Genomic DNA, 24,464 nt, shown 5'->3' on the forward strand with positions numbered 1-24,464 from the left:
GACTTTGAGAAACAGAATCAAGAAAAATAATGGGCAATCGATAATGAAAGTAATAGTTGCAGCCCTAGTTGAGTGATTAATCAAGCGGTTGTTTCAGTACTTCAGTATGTCAGTGCCAGTTTTTGTGTTATTTTTCTTGTAGGTTAGAGAATTGTATGAAAGTGATAAGGAAAAGCACACACTGGTGGGTACACCCACACCCCATATCACTGTGCTGGAGGTTGCACACCCATAGATCTGAAAGATGATACTGTATGAACACCCATGCAGGCCTCTCTGCTCTGTGTCCCTTCATACTGTTTACCCAGCTGGTTGGCTCCTTCCACAGACCGCGGATCAGTGTGGGACACTTTTGAAACAGTCTCAGCTGTCGAAAGGCGATGACCCCACTGCAGATACCCAGTCAGCACACAATGACAGCCACTCAAAGCGTCAGCTGGGAGGGAAGACGCTTGTGTGACCCAAAGATAAAGCTCTGTTGAGGCTCTGTGTGTTTGTGTGTTGCGGGCTTGTTTCTGATAAGACTTTTGAACAGAGAGGGGTGAACATTATGGGGCGTCTGACCCTCGCATTTAGGGTTGTGTGATGGAATTCAGCTTGTAGGAGTGTTGGTGGGTTGTTGATGCATATCAGGTCTCTTTGGCGACAGATATGTGTTCTTATGGCTCTTACTCTCAACAAAAGGAGACAATGAATAATAGATTGACAGGAAAAGGTTTGTGCTTTCACCATCTGTCACTGTTGATCGCACGAAAACATAACTGCCATCAGCTAACTTGCCAAACATGTTAGTGTTTTTCAGTCCGGATGCTACAGTAGTATGACAGTTATTTGTAACCTGGCTACACCTACATAATGTAAACTTGCTCTCAGACTCCCTCAGGCTACATCACCAATGTCTATTGTTTCCTAGTTTACTTCCTCCAACCACAAATCTGCCAGGGAAAGAGAGCGTATATTTATCTTTTTGCTCTCTCTTCTGTTATTCTGTTTTACCCTTCGCCCATGGCGCAACGACATTACAGGATTTCCACCCTTTTGTGCGGCAGTGGTGCTAAAACTTGCACTTGGAAGCAGAAAGAGTCTGATAACCACGGCGATGGTCTGTTGCTAGGCAGTAACTATGCAGCAGTCTCCATGTGTTTGCTCCTCACAACTGCTTTTTTTAAAGCATCTCTATCCCTCTCTCTTCAGCCTGTTATCCTTACCCATACTTTCCTTTTATTCTCTGCGTTTCTCTCCATCTCTTTGTATGTTCTGTTTCTACATCTTTATTCCTCCCTCCTCCTGTGCTTTCCTCCATCTCCCTCCCTCCCTCCCTCGCCTGCTCCCCCTCCTTTGAAACCTCCCTCCACCCCCCCACCGCTCTGTAGTTCAACGAGTGCAGAATTGTGCAGCTGTAGTCGAGAGCGTCTTCATCTTAGCTAATGAGACTCGCTGGTGTAGACCGATCATTGGTGGCCGGTCATTTGAGAGAGGTCAACAGACACCCTGGGGATTTCAACTGATTCGCTTTTGGCCCTTCATTGTTCTGCATTTTCTGTCAGCTATTAGATTTATAATGCGTATAACCCAGCTCTACACACTGGCTTCTCGTTATTACTCCCAAATGAGCAAGACGAATAGCAGGGGAGCAACTGACAGAAATAATAGGGGCATAGCAGACAAGCTGCAAGGACTCTTTGCTTCGACTGAATTGCACATTTTTCTGGGATTTCTTTGTTCTGCTATAGCTGAAAGTCTTTTTTTACCACTTGTGCTACTTGCAGTATGGAGGCCCATTAATAATTGTGTGTGAGCTCGGTCAGAGTGTTGGCCTTGAGAGACAATCTTGGTTACATGTGAATTGGCAGATCCTGAAATAAAACACATTAATGATACTATCAAAATCTGCCCATTTCGCTGCACATTTCAACAGCACTTCACACTTGCTGCTTTGTCTCCGGTATGTGACTCGGGATGTGTTGGCGTTTTTCAACATTGCTCATCTGTCTGTGGTCGCCCGCAGATATCTGTTCTGCACAGTCACCAAACTTATCATCCGGCCGTGCAGCCTGTTTAATCGCAGACTTTGATTCCACTGTACAGCATGTGCCGGTTTGTCACAGTCCCGTTGAAGGGCAACTTCAGTTTTTTAAAACACACTTGATTGTGCAACAGGAACTTGTTTGCCTCCCTCTGTCTTTTTCTCTGCTGACATCGATACTGAGACTGTGAATGAGTGGCATGCCGGGATCATGTGATGGCCGGCTGGGTAATCCTGGAGCGTTCCATTCTGAGCAGGTCACTATGGTGGAGGTTATGAGAGGTTAGAGCCCCTCAGAGAAAAATGTAAGAACAAACCACACTTTGTATTTCAAGACGAGGTTGAGCTGCTACATGAAATGATTTTTCATGACATGGCAATATATGTTCCCATATTCTTTGTAGTGGTTTGGTGAATAGATTAAGCAGGATTGAGGCAGAACTGCACCTGCTATGGCCACCACGCCCCTGTGCGCTCCTTCCTGCTTCTGTCGACACAGACAGCTGGGCGGCATATGTTGCCAAAAAGACCCTAATATCCACCTCCCCTCTGAAATTCATCTTCTGTTCCTCTCAGGATCAATTACTCTACTAGGATCGTTAAATAATAATGTCAATGGTAGTCAAAGTTGCAAGTTCGGGTAGATTTGTTTAGGTGTTGAGTTTCTTCCTACACCTCTGCGATCATTGCTTTGTGTACAAGGTCACAATTACTGTGGGGAGAAAAGAAATCAGGGCGTGCGTGATTCATGCAAAAACAGGCACACACTGCATTGTTTGCACTCTAGGAATCCCTAGTCGATGAAGGACACGCAGAGTTGACTGTAATAATGTACATCATTTCGACACAATATAGAGGAGGCATGAATAAACAGCAAAATAAGAAATATCCGTTTATGTACATCCAGTGATTTCTGACTGAGGAAATGATTGGCATAAATAAGAGATGATTTCATCCCTGATGTTGATTTGCAGAGGACAAAAGAGCTTCTCCAACGTTTTTTGGTTTTGGCTCTGTAAGGCAAATACACAGTGTGGGCTTTGCATAAACATGCATTTACTAGTGGAGTCACAATTCTCAAGACCACTTATTTTTTTCTGCTAAATTAGCTATTAACCAAGAGAGTCGTTAACTACATTAGAGAAATTCTAAAATATCAAGTCTGTTTAGAGATGTGCTATTTTTGGGTACAATTGGGCCTAAAGACTAATAGTTTTAAAGGACTGTGATATTGCACTAGAAATAGTATGCAATTCGCGTACTATTGGTTTCATACTAAGGTTTCAGAGAGTGTGTGAGGAAAATAAAAGATTTTTTTAACATTACAGCATGTAAACATGTTCTAGTAGAATCGGAAAATACAAGTATAAACCTGAAAATTAGCATGATATGGGACCTTTACGCAATAAATACATGCTTGCACTATGTCTGTGTAAAATAATGTGTGGAATGATTAACAAAGGAAAGGTAGTAATTGGAGGGATACCATGTCAATGTTCACCAGGAAGCCCTGTTACAGAATGTACCCTTCTCAAATGTCAGTGTGTTTTGAGTGGTGATAATGCCCCATGAATCAGACAGACTCAGTGTAGGGTCAGGGTCAATCCATAAAAATGTCTCATCCTCAAAAAACACAGTTGTTGCTTTCACTTCCATTTTGAACCCAGCACAGATTTCTTGTAACTAATGCTTGCGTTTATTTGTTTCTACAGTGGAGTCTGGTGTGTGACTCAGCATGGAAAGTCCACATCGCCAAGTTTTCTCTGTTGGTGGGATCCATCTTTGGATACCTGACGTTTGGGATCCTTGCTGACTGGTAAGATTTTCAAAACAAAGTTTTTTGCACAACAAACTTCGTCTCACTGTACAAAAGTGAAGCTATAATATCCCGGATACGGGAGCTGCCCTCTTGATATTTTGACGCCATTTGGAGCCAGAGTCTGCATCGAGGTCCCGCCCACACATCCTCCTGAGCCAATCACGAGCCAAGCACGGCCGCAGCTTGTTAGCGCGAGCCACCTAGCTGCTACATTAGCACCACGGTAGCTGTTTGATTAGAAAGACACACAACTACCACTCCCAGCAGCTACAGTATCAATCACAGCTGTCAATCATGACGTCACCAATCATAGCATCAAATAACTAATTAAAACCAAACTTATCAGAAAAATTATCACTTGAACATACATCAGCCTGATAAGAACTACCTAAAATGACTGGAACCATATTTGGGAAAACTTTATTAGAGGTGTACTTTGACTTTTTAGTTTGGCCCATGTCCCATCCACTAACATTGAGGGGGCGGGACTTATGACATATACTGCAGCCAGCCACCAGGGGGGCGATCAAGATGTTTTGGCTTCACTTATGGGGAGCTGTCATGTCGTCCATCTTTATATAGCTACAGTGTATGGGGTGTAATATCAGAAACTCTTTTTTCCACATTGAAGGTGTCCTTAGTCCTTTAATAATTTTTACCTTGCTCCGCAGGTTTGGCCGCCACCCGGTGCTGATCATATCGGTGCTATTCATGCTGGTGTTTGGTCTGACTGTGGCCTTCTCGGTCAACGTCCCCATGTTCAGCACCCTGCGCTTCTTTGAGGGCTTCTGCCTGGCGGGGATAACCCTTTCTCTCTACGTCCTCAGTAAGTCTTTATCTCTCTACTCAAAGCTCTGTGCTAACTAACCCGTTACTAAGCCCTGTTCAGTTTTTGTTATTTCTGCTACGCCTGTCAAGCTAGCACAGCACAAATGCAGTTTATCAAATTTACCACTCAAAATTTTGAGCAATTTTTGAAACAATTGGTCTTAGATTTAACACAGAAGTATAGGAAAGCAGGATTCACATTTCTAGCCAGTGACCGTCGACCTGGTTATGGTTGTAAGCTATTATTGGACAATCTCTGTTCCTGGGAGGGGTTTGACAAACTGCCCGTTGAAATATGAGTACTTATCTGTGTTTACTGTGAACATAGAATATTTGTGCTGACGCGTTTTGCTTGAGGGCTTTCAGGTAGCGCTTGAAACCTTAGTTTCGGCTTCGGTTCAAGTTTGTAGACAATCCTTGCATTTCACTTACACACTGAACAGAATGCAGCAGTAGCAGCAATACTTATAATTTACCTGTAGGCCAAACTGGTTTGTTTGGGACTTGGCTCCATGTTAATATCTAAGTAGGAGCAGCTTTTCTTGCACTGCAAGTTGTTGAGGAACGGTTTTCCTTGTTAGGGCTGAGTAAATATTTCATCATCATCACTGAAAATATCTCATATCAAAACATCATACCTCCTAAAGGTCAAAATATGTTCTATTTTAATCAAGTCAAGCTCACTGACAAACATGTTGCATGTCCTGTGCCTACGTCATAATAAAATCCAACTTGTGTTTCGCCAGTTAAATGCTTTTAATGTGAAGCTACAGCAGTAGAAAATGTTCGGTATGTATTAGCAGTAACTTAATTCAGCATTTGTTCTGCGAATGTCGCCACAGACAACCAATTTGTAATACTGAAAATGTCTAAATATTGCAATACTTTCATCAGTGTGCCATAGGCTCAATCACCATTGTGTTACCTCATTAAGTAATAGATAGTGACTTAACATACATTTGTTTAAATGAAAATCTTCAAGATTATTACTTTAAAGGTCCAGTGTGTAGGATCTGGCGGTAACTAGCACTGAGTTGAGGAGATTACAACCAACTGAAGCCTCTCCCGCGAGCCAAGCACGTTGAAGAGCTACTGTGGCTGACGCAAAAACGCGAATGGCCCTCTCTAGAGCCAATCGGAGCAGAGCCAATGTGTTCGTGGAAAGTGAGTGGTGAAGCAAGAGGGAGAGAGCGGCGGCGACGAGAGCGAGTAACATTATCGACTCCGGCCCAAGCAGGATAAGTTAACAGAGTATGGTTTGTCCCTTCTGGGCTACTGTAGAACATGGTGGTGCAACATGGCTGTCTCTGTGGAGAGGACCCGCTCCCTATGTAAACATAAACGGCTCATTCTTAGGTAACAAAAACGCAACAATTCTTATTATCAGGTGATTATAGAATAAAGAAAACATACTTATTAATATTATATTCCATTTCTGCCAATAGATCCCCCTAACTGTTACACACTGGTTCTTTAAACTAGCCAAGGGATATTTCCCAGGATCTTATTATTTTGTTTCTAGTCATCAAGATAATTTAACATTTAAAACATACAGTCTCCTTGTGCTACTAATATTATTGTATTCCATTTCTGCCAATAGATCTCCCTAAATGTTACGCACTGGTCCTTTACGTACTGTAACATATTAGTATTGTGATAATGCTATGATCATTTTTGAAATATTAATGATATCGCCCACTCTTTATCATTAGTATCCTCCCACTGATGCTGTCTTCTTTCCCACCAGATACGCCTCATCAAAAGCCTATTCTACTTTAATTCTCTTCTCTAGCTGAGGGTAGCATGCTGCTGAAAGAAGAGTAATTGTGTTGCGGTGACCTCCTAACATTTATTAAATTGAATGTCGTTGTCGGGATAAATTCTCATTACAGAACAACAGCCAATACCAGCCTCCTTACCCTTGAAGTGAACTTTTTAATTTCCATTTAGGTTTCCTAGCATGTCTTTACCAGAGATCTGAATCCTTGTTACTGCTAATCAATAATCTGATAATGGCAGAAGGGCTTGGGGATGGTGTTGTAACTTGTCTTCAATATAGTTTCACCCATCACTGCAGGAAGAGACTGTAATTTTCTCTCTCCGTTGATGTGACCTTCTCTCTGCATAGTAAAGGTTTTAAATAATCAGTTCTGTGGGAGCGTAGCGTTGGGAGAAAGAGACTTTTCGATAGCGTCCTGATAATTGGCCGAGCAGCTGATGAACACTCTGGTCTCCGCGATGGATCCTTAAAAGCCTCTTTGGCCGCAGTAATTGACCAGCGTGGAGGGAAGGGGAAGATGAGAGAGAGAGAGGGAGCAAGGGCGAGATGATGAAGGAAGGGGCCCCTAGTGTCCTTGTCATTCTAATTTACTCCACACTGTATACCTTGAAAAGCTTCGGCGCACTCTCAAAATAGGACCGTTAGGTCTGCTCGCGGGACAAAGGGAAGAGGGTGGGACAGAGGGAGGGAAAACGGGTGGAGTTAAGCTGTACAGTATGGTGTCCTATCAATTTTAAATGAACTTGACATCTGCATCCTTTGTCTTCACATTAGCCCGCAGTTTATGGTTCAGTAAACCTGGTGGTTGGAACCGAATGAGAGGTGGTGGGCTGATTATTTCTCTACATCTCTACTCTACAAGCTTATATACAGTATGCCTATTTCTTGTATCATTAGTATTCAGCTTTAGTCTGAGATGACATTAATCAAAGGAAAGAATAGGACAAGAGAAAAATCATTAATTGGTTGAAGTTGTAAATGGGTATATCCTCGTTTTAAAAGGTCCACTGCAAAATGGTAGAATTCAGACTCGATACTGCAGTTCTTTCTTAGTTTATATGTCTACTCTGTATTGTTCCATCTTGCTGTATGTGACAGTTTAATGTGTTGGCCATCGTAAAAGATAAGATTCATCTGACATCTGTTCTGAATAGTGGTGCAGTGAACAATGCAAGTTGCTGTTATATAAAGGCAGAATTAAATAGCCATTTGGAAACTTAAATCATTTGCCTCTTTAACGGTTGAATGCCATAGCAGCTGAGCAGTATCTGACCATTCTGACTGATAAAAGGAAACAATATTTGAATATTTGAAGAATTTCTTTGTTCAAGGACAGCCCTGCTTTGAATATATCTGATGGTTTAGCAAGGCTGCATTGCAAATAAACTACATTTGTGTCTAGAGAGTGAAGGAATTCCCCTCAGGGAGTCGTCACCTTCATGCGTGTTGGTTTATCTTCTAAGCAGCTGCAAGCTCAGAGTAAATCATAAACAAATACAAGTAAGTTTAAAGCATAATCAGTATCAATTTATTCCGAAGATATACTCATCAAAGTTGCACAGAGTTATTACAGAAGTTCTGGATTCATCAATGTGTTCCTGATACCATGCAACACGGTTGTCAGTTCGCAGAGAATGAACCCCGATCTCTGCTATACATTTAACTTTATACACAGCAGGCTCACCCTGGGGGAGGGGTCAGGCTTTTAGCAGAACCAATACTTTTCCATCCTATGTCTGACTCCATCTTTTACAACCTTGGGTCTGCACGAACATCCTGTCCCTTCCCCCTTCCGGTTTTACCCCCAATGCCCTTTTGACCTTGCAACTGCTCTTTGTACAGGCCCACTCAACATTCCATCACGAGATAATCCAGGTGATCATTCTTGCCCCGTCTTACATTAGTCAATTATCTGTAGACAGTCTAAGCCTAGTATTTAACACCAAACTCGCTAAACTCACAACATAATTAAGTTTGTTACACAACAACAGTTTTATCATGATATATTTCCAACAAGAGTCAGAGTCAAAATGTATGTTTTTCCCCCTTCTTATGTTATTCCTCTTCCTTTCTCAGCGTCTACTTTCCCTCCCTCCCTCCCTCTTTGCTCTACCATTCTCTATCCTGTTTTTTTAACATTCTTTGCATTTGCCATTCGACTGAACAGTCTGCAATCTACAAAACAATACAGTGATTGCAATGTAAGTCAAGTGGTCACGAACAAACCGCTTTAATTTGTATAGGCATTCTTCTCTTTATTCAGGTTAATGCAACACCTTACCCTCTGCAATCATATCCAGGTACCTGTGCGGTTGCACAATGGCTTAGAATTTGCCAAGAATATCTAAAATAGTAGGTTTAAAGTTTCTGATTTTACAGGAAAGCAACTCTAGAGTTAGTATTTTATTTTTCGAACCTTGTTCGCCCTGACAAACCAAGCATTAACCACCATGACCAGGATTGTATAGAGTCTGGTTAGATAACCCATGTTGATCCATTTGCATAAACAGCAAACACAAGTACTCCATGGCTCCTTGCTTTAGGCTGAAACAGATGATTATAACTCAGGCTACCACTTCCTCATTTAAACCTGCAGTAGGCAGAATGTTTTTGGCATCATTGGGCAAAAGTCCTATAATAACCTTTCAGCATATTGTAACTCAAGACTTCTGCATCTCCTCGTGGCTCTGTTTTCAGGCTTTAAACGGAAGATATTGGCTAATCACAGGTCATTTCGGAGAGAGAGAGCATTCCTATTGGCTGTTCATTCAACAGAGGCAGCTGTCAATCACTCGCAAACTCCAATCAAACGGTCAAACTAGGGAGTGCTGATCAAATATGAATTAATATTCTGTCGCTGTAATGCCTATTTCTCTCCTCAAATGTTTTCAGAAACATCTTGTCGAGAACTGTTTAGCTGTACAATTAGAAAGTTTGCTCCAGCTGGTGGGCGGTGCTTGGTATTTCCTCAACTGATCTCAACATGGCTGCCGGATCACAAACAGCTAAACAGTACATTACAAGATGTTTCTGAAAATATTTAAGGTGAGAAATAGGCATTACAGTAACAGAATATTGATTCATATTTGATCAGCGCTGCCTAGTTTGACCGTTTGATCGGAGTTTGCGAGTGATTGACAGCTGCTCAGAGACGGCAGGCTCCAGCTCTACTCTGATTGGTTGTTTTCCTCCGGTCTGTAAAATCTTGCAGAAGCCATTAGGAGCACCGGAGGACACAGAGGCACATGATTTTTTTTCAGATTACCTGTCTCCTGCACTACTGTCAGGATATAGTTTTGTAAAAATAACTTGTTTAAATCATATTTGCTCCATTTCTTCTCACTGTTGCTTTAACATGCATAGAACGAGCAGTCAGATCTGTCAAATATCATATCAGTCAAATATAATTCCTCCTTACAGTTGTTGCGGGGTTCCCCATTGCAGTTGGCTACTTATTCATCATTAATAATCAAACTATTTTCCCCACATATGCTGTTTCAGTATTTTTTACTAATCAACCATGTCCTTATGATTATTTGGAAATTATACTTCTGTTTATGAATAGCTTGCTGAAGTACTACATACTGACCTCAATTTGAGCAAAGCTTAGCTGGACAGTTGTTAGTTTGAGCTTTGCATATTTGTATAGGTGTTGCTATACCGCCGCCCTTATTTCTGATCATGCATGGCCTCTGTCACATGATATTTACCCTGCATCCACTCTGTATTGACACAACCCCACGAGAGCTGCTCCGAGAGGACGAGTGCAGTCGTTCAATAACACATTACTGGAGAAAATCAATTTTGTTTTTTATTTCAAGGTGTTCTGTTTAGGGAACGTTTTCATGACAGTTGGCCACATGCTAAGCCATTATTCATTATAGTCCTGACACTGCGTCAGTCATATGACATTTTTGCATGTAGCATTGTAAACCACATGACCCTCCTTTGTGGCTTGCTTTGTTTGAGTCTGCTTACAAAGGAAAGTCGGAGCCAAATCCCAGCTTCGGCTTTGTTTGCACTGGAGACATTACACTAATCCCCCCTTTCTCATCAATCCATGTGCAATTAAGTTTTAGTTCATGGATCTTGAAGGCTGGGCGCCATCTTATGCTGCAATTTGAATCTAGAAAATAGCAAATCCAATGATTGCAATCCTTGTGAATATGGTAATGCAGTAGTTAGAAGACACATCTTCCTGGCCCCCCTGTATATGACCGTATTGTGACCTTGAAGTATCAATTGAGATAATACATTGCGTTTTCAGGATATGGGCAAGCTTCTTTTTAAGAGTGTAGAGCAATTTGTACGAGGCTGCAATCAGTTCCGCCAGGATGGCCTGTCGAAGTAAAGCCCGCTGCAGGGCCCAACATGGCTGATATGATGTGACACTTATACGCTAACTGCCACAAAGAGACAGAGAAAAGGGGAATTGGTGGCCAGGTGGTTTCAGACAAAGGGAGAGAATGGCGACTAGTGACTAATACAAGTAGAAAAGAAGTGTAACGTAAAGACTGAGGGGAATGTTGAGACTGCACAAAGGATGGAGAACGCAAGATTGTTCACCTCTGATTCTGAAGAATGCTAGACTTAAAGCTGTAGTGGGTAGAAATGGAGCAACTATGATTTAAAAAAGTTATTTTATAAAACGGTCACTATATCCTGACAGTAGTGCATATGAGACAGGTAATCTGAAAAAAAAACCCCTCTGTGTCCTCTGGTGTCCTCCTGTGCGCCTAACGGCATCTGCAAGATTTCACAGACCGGAGAAAAACAACCAATCAGAGCCGAGCTGGAGCCTGCCGTCTCTGAGCAGCTTTCATTCACTCGCAAACTCTGATCAAACGGTCAAACTAGGCAGCGCTGATCAAATATGAATAAATATTCTATCCTTTCAGCATATTGTAACTCAAGACTTCTGCATCTCCTCGTGGCTCTGTTTTCAGGCTTTAAACGGAAGATATTGGCTAATCACAGGTCATTTCGGAGAGAGAGAGCATTCCTATTGGCTGTTCATTCAACGGAGGCAGCTGTCAATCACTCGCAAACTCCAATCAAACGGTCAAACTAGGGAGTGCTGATCAAATATGAATTAATATTCTGTAACTGCAATGCCTATTTCTCGCCTCAAATGTTGTCAGAAACATCTTGTAGTGTACTGTTCACCTGTAAAATAAGAAAGTTTATGACCCAAGAGTCATGTTGAGATCAGTTAATGAAATACCAAGCATTTTTGCCCAATGATGCCAAATACATTCTGCCTACTTCAGGTTCAAGCCGTCTACACACGATCAGCGGTAAAACCGCTCTGCGCTGGCTGTGCCATTGTTTCCCTATGGGGAGAGCAGTGTCGCCTGACTTTGCGGAAGAGCTACCCTCGGCGTGGCGCAACACACATAATCGCGACGTAGCACTGCGCTTAAAGTTCAAATTATTTCAACTTTGACCTCGACTGCCGCTGACATTTCAAAGCCCAACAAATGAGAACAGCTGCAACTGTTGTTGTTGCCTAGAAACAGTAAATGGCGTTCCTTGCGCTCTTTTTGGGGAGATATTTTACCTGCTGCCTCTTTAAGTCTCTGCGCCCTACCTCGCGCTGACTGTAGAGCAAATCTCTTATCATGTGAAGGCAGCTTAAGAGGCAAGATACAATTACACCACCACCGCAAGTGAGAGTGAAGTGTTTCTGTACGTTAACGTTAAGCCCTTTCATGTATAAACTAGGCCAGTGCATACATTCATCTATAGTATGTTGGTTCCAAAGTATAACAGCAGAATAGCAAAGCCCAAAGCTATAGAAAGTCATCTGATGCAGCGCTGCTATTTATACCCTAGTGCTCCATCAGTGTGCGCTAGCCTTTTTAGCATCACAGCACCAGGCTCATAGTGCCTATAGTTCAGCATCATGGTGCTGCTCACTAATGTGTTTTCACAGTAAACAACCTCACCACCCACCACCCTCCCAGCCCCAACCCTCGCCTGGTAACCCCTCACATGCAAACACACGCTGCACATCAGCTAGCTGAGTCATGCTAGCTGGCTGCACTGCACGGGTGTTAGTAAGAGATGATTTTGTGATCAGCTTGAGACGAGGTGATTGTGTTCTGGGGCAGTGGGCCAGAGCTCGCTTTTTTGTTTGCGCAGCTATATCATGCATCCACGTCAGTTTAAGTGGGGCTAAAATCAGATGCTTTTTTTTAGACATGCATTGTTTTTTTCCCAGAAGTATTTATTCACACCAAATATCAGTTATCCATTACAGCGACAAATGTACACATAGCCTACTGTATAACTTGGTGAAAGACTTGTGGACTAATGTGACGTTTCTCTACCAAAATGCCAGCTTAAATGTGTGTATGTGTGTGTGTCCTTGAGCGTAATGGTTTTCATCGCACACCTTTTAATTTCCTGAAAGCAACTATGAAATGTCAATAAGTGGCAGGATGTTTACTTTGAGAAGTCTGTATAATGGCCTTGCAGTAAAGAGCAAATGTCTATAAACGCATCTCAAGTGGAGTTCTTGCTCTCTTTTCTTGTCTGAAGTAGGAGAGGCAAGCCTATACATGTCATGGGCGTGTGTTTGTGTGTGTGTGAGAGAGGCCTTGTAGAGTGAGATACAGTAGACTACATGCAGAAAGTAGACAGACGGACCACATGATTCTGTTATTGTCGTGGGTCATGCAGCATACAGAGGTTTATAACTTCCCTGTTAGTCACCTTTGGCATACATGCTCATGACTGCTCTCTGTGTGATGATCTACAAGGAAAAAGTTAGTTTTAATGGAGGATGTTCTGGGACAAACTCAAGCTAATGGTTTGGAGAAATGGCCAGCTCAAATTGTTGTCACTCACTATATTTTGATAAGGGACGGGGTATTCTTTTTAGGTTTGATTCCCTTTCTCTTCATATATTACACATTCATGATGTCTGAGGTGTTACTTAAACTAGCCAATGGATAGTTCCAATATCTTATGATTTGGTTTCTCTAGTCATCAAGATTTAAAAAATAAAGTGTCCGCGTCAATTTAAAATTCATTTGAAAAACCTCCCCTGTCGCTATGCTCCACAAAATGCCAATAATGGAGCCATTCTGCACTAAAATGACCTTGTTTTCCAAGCTGATTTTGTTCTGTAGATTTGTATTGAGCCCTGACTAAAATGCACACTGCATACATTATTAGTGTTGTCCTAAGAGGGTTGGATTTTATTAAAGATGATTTGTGCATTTTCCCTTTTATTTAGTGTGCATGTAAAAGGTCTGCAAAGTTATAATGCCGTCCTTGAAGTCCCGCCTTTCCTTCCGCAAAGTGGTGATGTCACAAAGTAACACATTTGCATAATACCTGCCTAGCGACTAGTGCGGCACATCCTCAAACACGCCCGAAGAGTTTGGTTCGGTTGACCAATCACAACAGAGTGGGCCAGCTGACCAATCAGAGCAGACTGGGCTTTTCGGGAGGGGGGAGGGGGCGGGAGCTCAAACAGAGCGTTTCAGACTGAGGGTGAAAAGAGGTGCTGCAGCACCGCCAGTATGAGAAAAATAAAATGTTTTTTGAACATTAAAGCATGTAAACATGTTCTAGTAGAAACCCCAAAAACAAGTATGCACCTGAAAATAAGCGTAATAGGTGCTCTTTAATAATTCAGGTCGCTGCTAATGGAAACTTGTCATGTCTGGGAAAGAAGATGGAAGTCAATGAGAGAGAAATGGATGAAATAAGCACGAGAGAGACAGACAAAGAATGATTGATAAATGTATCACATTTACGTCTAGTCCATGTTATATGATCTCATTATAGCAAGTGTAATTTCTAAGGGGGAAAAAAAAGTCTTGTATTCATGTCAATACAGTAAATTGCTGCTGACACACCCAGACACTCAGGCTGTATTGATTGTGTAGGTGGTGCTGTCACTCCTTTTGTACACAAACTGGTCTAGTATGAGTAGTGATCACACATGCATACATCTTATTTGAAACCCAGGGAAGTACATGTGATATGAAGATGAATGGCATTCTAGCACTCTGCTGATCTTTTCCATAACAGTTTGTAGCCTATTAAAGATTTTGTGAAGTGTGTTAAAGTTATAATTTGACTGCCCTTCGTGTAAGTATGTTAGTTATTATTACCTTACTTCAGTAACGACACTCTCTTCAAGGTTTTAATCATTTATTGCAACAATAATATGCATTTCAGTCTGTCGGTTTTGCTCTGCTCATGTGATACTTCAGAACAAATCCGATTGAGCTTGACACGGACTGTCCCTGAGCCTGCAACCCCTCCGGCACAGCCTGAGACGTAGTGGTGTAGTGGCAAGGAAGCAGTGTGTGAATGTATGGACCATGTAGAGAGAGGTTGTGGTCATATGTGATACATTATATAAAGCATGCAACTATAAAAGAACTTCTGTGCCATACTCAGCTGTTTTTAAGAATGTGTGTCAGTGAAAATGTTACAGAAATAGAGCACAGAAAGGGCATTTGAGCATTTCCTCTTTTTAGGAATCATATTCAGCAGGCCAGACTAAGTGTTTGGTAATATGAAAAACACCCTTATATCCTCTCTTCTGATCTGTCCATGAGATTTTATAGTCACGTGTGTCCCCAATAGGGGTGGGGCAAAAAATTGATACAGCATAGTATTGCCGACCGTGGGCTTGGTGTGTCAGGGAATTAAGGAATCCATTGGTACCAACTGTGTAATGTTAGCTCTGACCTCAAGTGAAAACTCTGAGATGAACAGAGGGAAAACTTGATCTTATTGGAGAAAACAGATGTTGACAAACTGCATAATTTCCAGTTGAAAAAAGGTAATAAATCGCAAAATATCGCAATATATCTTATCGCAATACTCAGCATATCGCAAAATGTTTAAAATCGCAATAAGATCGTATCGTGACTAAAGTATTGTGTCGTTGGGCGCCTCTGGTGATTCCCACCCCTAGTTCCCCAGCTGTCTGTGTGCATGTTTCCATCCTTATGACAGTAGAGTAATGCTCCTCTGTCCAGACAGGATGATCTGTGATGCTTCCTGCTGCAGTACTTTGCTGTGTTTTGTCAGGTCAGCCAGGCCAGGCCTCTTCGCTGTTCCTGAGTTTCCTGTAATGAGGTGCTTCTTTTTTCCTCTGTGGTGCCCTCCTGGTATCACAGGCATTAATCTCTCTGCGCTAGAGGGAAGCACAGAAAGATGGAAGCTCTATGTGTATTTATCTGTGTAAATGGCTCCCTTTGTGGCAATGTCGGACTCCTGTTTGTTGGTACATACTTACAGACGGCATGCTTTGTTTGCTTGCCTTCCTCTCCTCACCTCACCTGTCTTGCGCTCTGTGTTTAAACCGTTTGTGCGTATGCCACCGATGGATATCGCTCAATCTCTGAAGAGAGAAGCTTTTCATTTCCCATCACACGGCTCTGGCTCCCTGAGGACAGCAGCAGCAGGTCTGCCTCACACCACTGCAGAGATACTGTGCTGCCATCAGATGGACCTTACTACGGCGACTTTCTATTCATTCTGAAAGTTAAGAAATGCCGGAAAAGGATGATGCAGGTATACAGAGAGGTAGGGTGTGACATTTTTAGCCAAAGAAAGGTATTTTCCAGGATACACCGGTTGACCCGTCCTAATCCTCCCACACAGTCCGCTCCAGCTGTGTCCGGATAAATGGGTTAAGGTGCAGACTCTGTTTTCCCCTCTAAGCAGGGTTAAAGTTCCCTTTTGTGCCGAGTTTGCATTGTTGGTTGCTCAACAGACTTCCTCCCCTAACACGTTAGGCTACATGTACATCTTACATCTGTTTTTTTTTCCCCATGTCTTCATTTTAGGAAACCGCTTCCTTGTTTAAAGGCACACTGGGTGACCTAATGGTCTAATTTCTAACCTTTTGTTGCATGATATAACCTCACGTTATCTTGGTTGTCAGAATCAGCTTGTGCAACCTTTGCACTTTATATCGATGAGTGTAAAACGCATGCTGTTTCAGTTCTTCTTTAGTCAGGCTGATGAGTCTGTTGTGTTGGGGCAATCCGAGTCTAATATTTGTGTCAGAGTGCAAGCTGTATATCAGTCACTCTGTTCTGTATCTCCCAAAGAGCCAATAGCTTGATTTTGTGCTGATCTTTCTGTGTGAAATGGTGGGATAGTAAGGACACTCACACACAAACAAAGGAAAATACTCTCCTGGTGGTGGGTTGATTGCTGAGAATTTCAGCACACACACAGATCAGAGGAAAGTGCCTCTGGCTAGTTTGCATTCTTTGCACTTCCAGATAAGGGACTAATCAATGAGTATGGCCTTATTCTTAGTCAATAGCTCCTTTTCAGTGGTCAGAAGAAAGGAGACCTCAGGATATTTGTGTGCTAACACCCTATATAATGAGAAAAACTATACTGTGGAATCTCCCTTTGGAGCGTTCTTTGGAAGTTATTTGCCATAGTAAATGTAAATAAACTGCAGTTTGTTCTTATCCATATGTACACAGAATCTCAATGATCTACCCTCTTGGCTTTCTACCATAGCTTTTTGGATGATTATGTTCTATTACAATGTGAAGGGTACCTATTTCACTGTCACGGTTAAAGTCCTAGTGAATGGAAGTGTCTTTAGCTTCTGTATTGTGAGTATTTCCCAGTGAAATGGAATATTTGAGCGGTGTACGGTCACAAGAGGGATTTATATCAAATCCTTCGCATTTGATTGGACCGCTAAAAAGTAGGCAGGCTTGAAATGTAGCATGATACAGAGCTACCGAGGACTGCCCTTGTCGCTAAAAGTTGCAGATTGATTGATTGATGGATGGATGTCATGATATTTTGGTTGAAATTAGTTGGTACTAGTTTACGTAAGCACACGTTTTATAGGGGGACTTTTGGTTTTTAAAATAAAAATACCAAGAAATACATATATTTGTCATTTTTATTTTGCATGTATTGTTATATAGGTGCACAATATGACCGGGGAGGTGATTTAAAAGGGTTAAAGAGGCATTTCTTATTTAATCTCAGATTTAACTGTGGGTTAAACAGTGCTGTGCACTCGCCCCCACACTGTTTGATTTCTTCTCCTCTGTGGTCACTATGTTCCACTGTGGATGCAATTTGCCTTCACACAAAAAACCTCTTCGATCTGCAGTAACTCCACACCAAGGTTCATTGGGTCCTCCTAATCAGGGAAGTGCTGTTTGCTGACAATGCTGCACTGGCCCGTCACTCTCAGGAAGCACTCCAAAAACTCATCAGCAGCTTTGCACATGCCTGAATCGAGTTTGGTCTCGCCCAGCGTTTCCATCTGTGACCACAGCTTTGAAGCTGTGGAGCTCTAACAATATATTGATAAAGCTGCAGACCTACCCAGTGAAGTCTGGATGAGCCCCAAGCAGACCACCCACATGAATACTGTAAGAAAGTGAACCAGGCCTTTTGAGCTTATAGTACATTATTATGTGGAAGAAAGACTTGGACTATTAGCATCTACAGTATCTGGAAACTGGTGACAAATGAAATGCCTGAATAATTTTGTGGAGAAAGATAACAAATGCTTCTGTACAGGGTTTCATGAGTCTGAAAATTATGAAAATAATGTGAATTATTGGCCTTTACAATCACCAGATCTCCTAATTGCACACCCATGGGAGATTGTGGATGGTAGGCTGCAATTTTATGTCACTATTCTTAATTCTTAAACTCACATTTATAATGTTGACTGAGGTAAGTAAGAAGTAGGGTAATTTTTCTCATAGACTTCTATTCAAATCAGACTTCTTTTTGCAACCAGAGGAGTCGCCCCCTGCTGGCCTTTATAAAGAATGCAAGTTTAAGGCACTTCAGCATCGGCTTCGCTTCTCAGACCCGGAGGTAGCCCATTGCTTAAAAGATGAGATGTCACAACGACATATTGTGAGATATCATTGGGGTACAACACAAGCACAGTAAAATGTGGTCTGCACTTGCCTAAAAGCTCACTAGCTGGCACACGATCATAGAACATGAGAATGATTGATTCGTTTCACTGAGGTGTCCGCAGGGAGGGTGTCAATGATAGCCTACTTCAAGGGTGAGAATTACAATTCTGCAATTATTGAAAAGATCTTTGATAAAAGACCATAAACACATGCTTTCTGTTTGAAAACATTCTATTGTATATCGGCTATCCATTCGAGCGTACCCAAAAGATTCTGTCAGGCCGAGCGCACCCAAAGAGCACCTGAGCGGACATCATCCGTTTATTTCTAGCGCCGTCTGCAGTAACCCTCCAACATCCCAGCTCTAGTTACACTGCACATTTGTCATACCCCCATAGCACAAGACCGTGTCTCAGCCTTCATTCAATATCCTTAACCAACTGGAGGAAACAGCGGTTAATGAGCACAAAACCAGACTTATTTCAATAGCTGAACCAATCAGAGACATGAGGTCTGGAACCATCTGGTACCGTTCACCCTGAGGCACAAGAACTCACAGCAGTAGAGGTAAAAGATGTTGATGGAGAAGAGGGAACACAGCTGCGGGACGGTAACTGCAATACAGCTGCATTTTACTTCCCACCTTTGACACCTGCTTGAAGGCTTTGCAGCTCCAGACTTGAGAATAAGTCATAGTTATGCCATAAAAATGAATCCCAGCAAACAAACCTCTGTTATCTTTCAATGCGGAGAAATGCCTCAGAGTCTCCTTATCATTATGATATACTTAACAGATCGAGTTGCCAGGATTAGGCAGTGAAATCATGGCACTGGGCCATATGGACCTCATGTGACCAGTAGAAGGTCATGACATTAGCCTGTGGATACAGGGAGTGGCTGCACTGAGTGCATTTAGTGGTCAACCAATCTCTTTCACTTGTAAAACAATGGGCCTCCTTGACTGAGCTGTGTACTTGACAGAAGGCTAGTGAGCTACTGTGGCGTGTACCAGAGTGTGATTCATATTCTTGTTTTGTCAGCAAAGCAGCCAAAGCCTCTTTGGGGGATTATCATCATTATTAATTGGCTTGATCATTGATGATGTCATTTCCACTTTGTACAGCATGTGCCCATATGCATTCAAATGGGTCTATTTTTAAAAAGCTTGTATGTCCCACTTGTTTTGTCACCCCAGAGATCCTCAGCGAGCATCTTCGGTGAGTTTCTTGTATGCGTCATCAGATTAGTTAGTGGTAGATTTATGTCAGTAGAATACAGGCTGCAGCAGGGCATTGTGGGAATGCTGATCTAGTGGGTTGTGGAGGATTAGGGTCAGCAGGAGTAAGGAGCTCAGGACTCCTTTCCTTTCTGGTTCTCATTCTGCAGCACCATCTACAGAACATGTGCCATATTTTATATATATATTCACACTTATTTTAATATCTTTTATGTTAATGATATAGTTAGGGTAAGGGTCATATGTCTGTGCGTGCGAGCACTTTTCCATAACTCACCATAGGATGTACTTTTCCGGTCACAATGCAGTGGCCTGTTCAGTGCACATGACGCCTTATGCATAACCGAAGAATTCAAATCCCATGCGGTCCGTAAACCAGTGAACCGTCACTTTTTCTCCCGGCAGGGCGCAGAGAAGGGGTCTCGAGGTTAGTTGGTTCAAACTCAGCAGGTCTTGCACCCATCGCCCTGCTCTCAGCTCATTGGCTTTGTCATTCCAGCTGCGATAGTGTCTGTGAACAGAGAGCATTATTCATGTCCTCAGAAGGGGGCAAGTCCTAATTGAAATTCCGGTCTTTTCCACTGGAATGAAGCGGGGCCGCCGACACCCACTGTATTATGCTGGCCCTGTCACCTTGAAAGGCCCATGTGGGGACTGTTCACATTCTTGGGCCGCAGAAAAGACCTATTAGAAAAAAAAATAGCGAAGTATAACAAAAAGGGTTGAATGAAGCAGGACAAAAGATCAGGGCATTACGAGAATAGCAGCATTACAGCGTTGTTCGCTGTTCTACGGTTTGATGTGAAGCCATCCTCTCCACTGCAGTAACTAAAGGGCTGGACTGTCTGTGGTTGCTGGCTGCCAGTGTGGTGTGCATGCTAATGGCTGGGTGAATGAATCAGTGCCATTCTGATAGAGGAGGATTGAGTACAAGGAACCTCTTTCTAGTTAGTTCACTCTCACAGCAGCCCTACTGTCTCGGCCTGTCTGCTGTCCCTGAACAACAACTGTACATGGTGATTTATCGCCTTTATTTAAATCACGCGCTGTAGCTCTAAATGTGAAAATATTTGTTTTTTTTGTAAAAGGCTTCCCAGAGCCCCCCCCAAAAAAATTTAGGTTTCAGATTTTGTAGTATTCATAGAATGAGTGGGAAATATACAATTGTGCTGACCTAGTTAATATCATTGGCATAACATTTTGTAATTTGTATGTTGTGTTATTTTTGTGAAATGTAATTTTAAATCTTCCTAGTTTACATCATTGGGTCAGATATGCCGACCATATTCCATATAAACATGTCAAAAAAATGTCATTAGTATATTACAATACTGATAACAACTAATTTCTACCTAAGAACTGTTTTGTATGGAGCAATCTGTTTTAATTTAGGGATACGTAAATCCTAAAGTAAAGTTTTAACTTAAGATGGATGTAAAGCTGGTGTCATATTGTCAAGAAATCTTAAAACGGGGTATTTACCTCGTTGCGGTACATGCCCATTTTGGTCTTTGTCTGTTGCAGAAAACCCAATAACACTTGTGCTCTCTCTTTCTTTTTCTCTCCTCTTTGTTCTCTCTGCCAGGGATTGAGCTGTGCCTGCCAGGATGGCGTTTTTCCATGACCATGGTGGCCAGTTTTGTGGTGTTGGGTGGTCAGCTGCTGATGCCCGGCGTGGCATACCTCTGTCGCGACTGGCAGGTTCTCCAAGCCGTCATCATCTGCCCCCTCCTGCTGATGCTGTCGTACATCTGGTAAGGAAATGAACCCGAGCATCTGCTGCACTTTGGCACCGACTCATCTTTTATTATTCTGTTGAAGTTTAAAAGGTGTTTCCAGTTTAAATTCTACATGAGATAGAAATATGTGTTGCCATCTGCAAGCAAATTCTGCATGTGCTAGATTCAGCAGTGTTTCAATAGTGTCAATAAAACCTGGTTAAGCCATACAGTATATGCTTTGGCAGATTTACATGGTTCAAAAAAACAAGGAGAAAGTCTTCCCTCCATTGACATTTTTCACCAGTGAGTTCCCAGCTGAATTAAATGTAATGTCTTTTCATTAACCCATTTGCAGTGACCTCTACTGCAGTCTTCTTTTGCTAAAGCCCAGGCAATAAATACCTGTGTGTTCACCTCCATTTATTCTACTGTGATGCCCAACGCTCCACAGCGCTGCTGATGTGTAGAAAGCCAACAGAAGAAAATCCAAGAGTATAGATTTTATCACGGGGTATCAAAGGCCTTGGCTTTCTTCAATGGTGTGCCTGAAGAATAAAGAGTGTTTCCACTCAGAAACCGTCAAAAGGGACTCCAAAGCACTAATCTGATCAAACATCAATACTGGTGATATGATGCAATTGAATCAGTGTAGGACAGAGAGCAGAGCAGATAGATGGGGGTTTCCACAATGATACAGAGCAGGAGTCAGTAACCTGAGGCATACACCAGGGTAGTCGCTGTTATCCTGATGAATGAGTGAAAACAAGCAATAGCTCAGCAGACGGGCGGCTACGCTGTGGAAGGGCTTTTGTAACGGTCTGTTGTCTGCTGTTATGCGATCGTGGCCTTGCTGGCTGAAAAAGACTTACAGAAGTCAAGGACATACAGTAGAGCAGGTTGTAAAACTGATATTTCTCACAGATAATACTGGACATTGGACAGTGAACTCAATCTGCAAGGTGCAGAGCAAGCTTTTATTGGCAAACACTGTAGCCTCCTTCTACATATGCGATAGAGCTGTCCACATAGCACACACTACTGAGATACACAAATGCATCAGCAAGCTTGAGTCAAGCTGCACAAGAGGATTCTGGGAAAGTACGGACCCGTGTTGACTTTCTTGATTAAGCCGGACAACGTTTATGGGCACAAATTGGACCCATCACTGACAAAGTGGCTGACTCTGCAAAAATAGAAATACAGCTGATTTGGCTGAACACTGCAGGTGATCCAAGTTTGCTGATTTAGGAAAACAACTTAAAGCCATGCCAGTGTAAGATCATTAGTCCTGCACTTTTACTTGGGTAGAGACATCTGCTCCAGAGAAGTGCAACCAACAACGGAGGCAAATGTGGCATCGTTTTTTGCTGACTGTCTTCAACACATCTGCGAGGGGAAACCTGACCGCTCACAGGAATGTGCGCACCGCAACATAACTCAATACAACTACCGGATAATAGAGCATAACAAATGAAAGCAGGGACGGGGATAACAATGGCTGGCAGCCGTGTGTTTATTTGTTGTTCCCCCAGTAATGACATCTGGTAGGCTAATTTGAGGCCCTGCCACCTGTAACTGATATGTGAGTGTTTGCGTGTGAAGCTGGATTTCCTGTTCAGGATACAAAAACAAGATTTGATACTTCTAACCCTGATTGAGAGAGATGAGTGCAGTGCCCGTTCGGAGCGTTTGTCCATCGGGGACGGGCCGATGGCTTGGCCCCCAAATGTTCTGCTTGCAGCATTTTCGAGAACCGCGGTATGTCTGCTTGCACCTGCCAAGTGTGAAGGTGATTGGATGAACTGTTCTCGAGACATGTGAAGGACAGTCATCCATACATACATACAGTCCATACATAGTCAGACAGACAGAGATTCCTTCCTTTATAGTTTTTATAGTTTCCTTTATAGTTTGTCTCAAAATCTGTAGGAGGAGAAGCAAAACAACAGATTTGGACACCATTCAAAATGGTGGAAAGTTCTAGACGCAAATGGACGTGGCTTTTTGATAGATTCGTCTGGACCCACGAAATCCAGGAAAAAAATAATTTTGTTTTTGAGAGTTACGGTTCATAAGTTACGAGATATGTGATGAACAGACCGAAAGACAGACAGACAGACATAAAGAGACAGAAAGATAGACAGACAGACATACAGAAAGAAATACATAAAGAGACAGAAAGACAGACATAAAGACATACAGAAACACAGACATGAAGAGACAGAAAGACAGACATTATGACATACAGATTGACAGACAGAAAAAGACATAAAGACATACAGAAAGACAGACAGAAAGACATACGGAAAGACATACTGAAAGACAGACAGAAAGACAGACATACATAAAGACTGTCAGAAAGAAAGACAGACAGACGTAAAGACAGACAGACAGACAGACAGACAGAGATTCCTCGCTTTTTAGATCGATTTCAGTCAGCGTTTTAAAAGGCGGATTCATTTTGTCGTGACTTGTCTTTTTTTTTTTCCATCTTATTAATGAGGACATCCCCTGTCTTTTTGACAGGATCTTCCCTGAGTCACTGCGTTGGCTGCTGGCCACTCAGCAGTACTGCCGCTCCAAGTGGATCATGGGACACATAGCAAAGAAAAACCGAGTGAACATGGAGCTCGACACCGATAACATCCTCACAGGTAGAGCATACATCAACACTAATTTTGAAGAAATTTTTGATCATGTGATTACTGTATGTTTTGTAATGCTAAAGTAGTCATTATGTCTTTTATATATTTGCTGCAATGTCATCTTCCAAGTTTTTTTTTGTATCCTTTTTTCAAAGAGCTGGGTGTGTGCTAGTATCCTAAACTGTGCTTTCCTAAATAAGATAGATTGACAAGGTTATATCTGCTTCCTGTCTGGTTACCATAGTAACAGACCACTCCGGGGGTAGCAGTCGGTGTTGAACATTACATTAAGACACTCTAGAATGTACATTCATGTCGTTATAGCCTGGGTGGGTGGTGTACGGAGACGACAGACGAACGCAGGTCATGAACTTTGACCCCGGGTTAAACTGCGTCTGTACTCGTCGTGCCAGAGGCAAAGAGCAGAGTGAATTGTGTTGTCGTTAAATGTCATATCAGATTGCATTTGTATTAAACTAAAAGGACACCATTTACTGTGGTATACTTTTTC

At 42.3% G+C, this 24,464-nt stretch overlaps 1 protein-coding gene across 1 annotated transcript in view; it reads left to right on the forward strand.

Annotated features, from left to right (window-relative positions):
- LOC119498831 (solute carrier family 22 member 23-like) overlaps nt 1-24,464 on the forward strand; it is a 42,464-nt gene that overhangs the window by 5,380 nt on the left and 12,620 nt on the right. The window contains exons 2-5 of the mRNA XM_037787900.1: nt 3,739-3,842; nt 4,517-4,671; nt 21,173-21,341; nt 23,835-23,962. Coding sequence (XP_037643828.1) covers nt 3,739-3,842; nt 4,517-4,671; nt 21,173-21,341; nt 23,835-23,962 — 556 coding nt within the window. The remainder of the gene's footprint in view (nt 1-3,738; nt 3,843-4,516; nt 4,672-21,172; nt 21,342-23,834; nt 23,963-24,464) is intronic.

Source organism: Sebastes umbrosus, chromosome 12 (assembly GCF_015220745.1).
Source record: "Sebastes umbrosus isolate fSebUmb1 chromosome 12, fSebUmb1.pri, whole genome shotgun sequence".
Lineage (NCBI taxonomy): Eukaryota > Metazoa > Chordata > Actinopteri > Perciformes > Sebastidae > Sebastes > Sebastes umbrosus.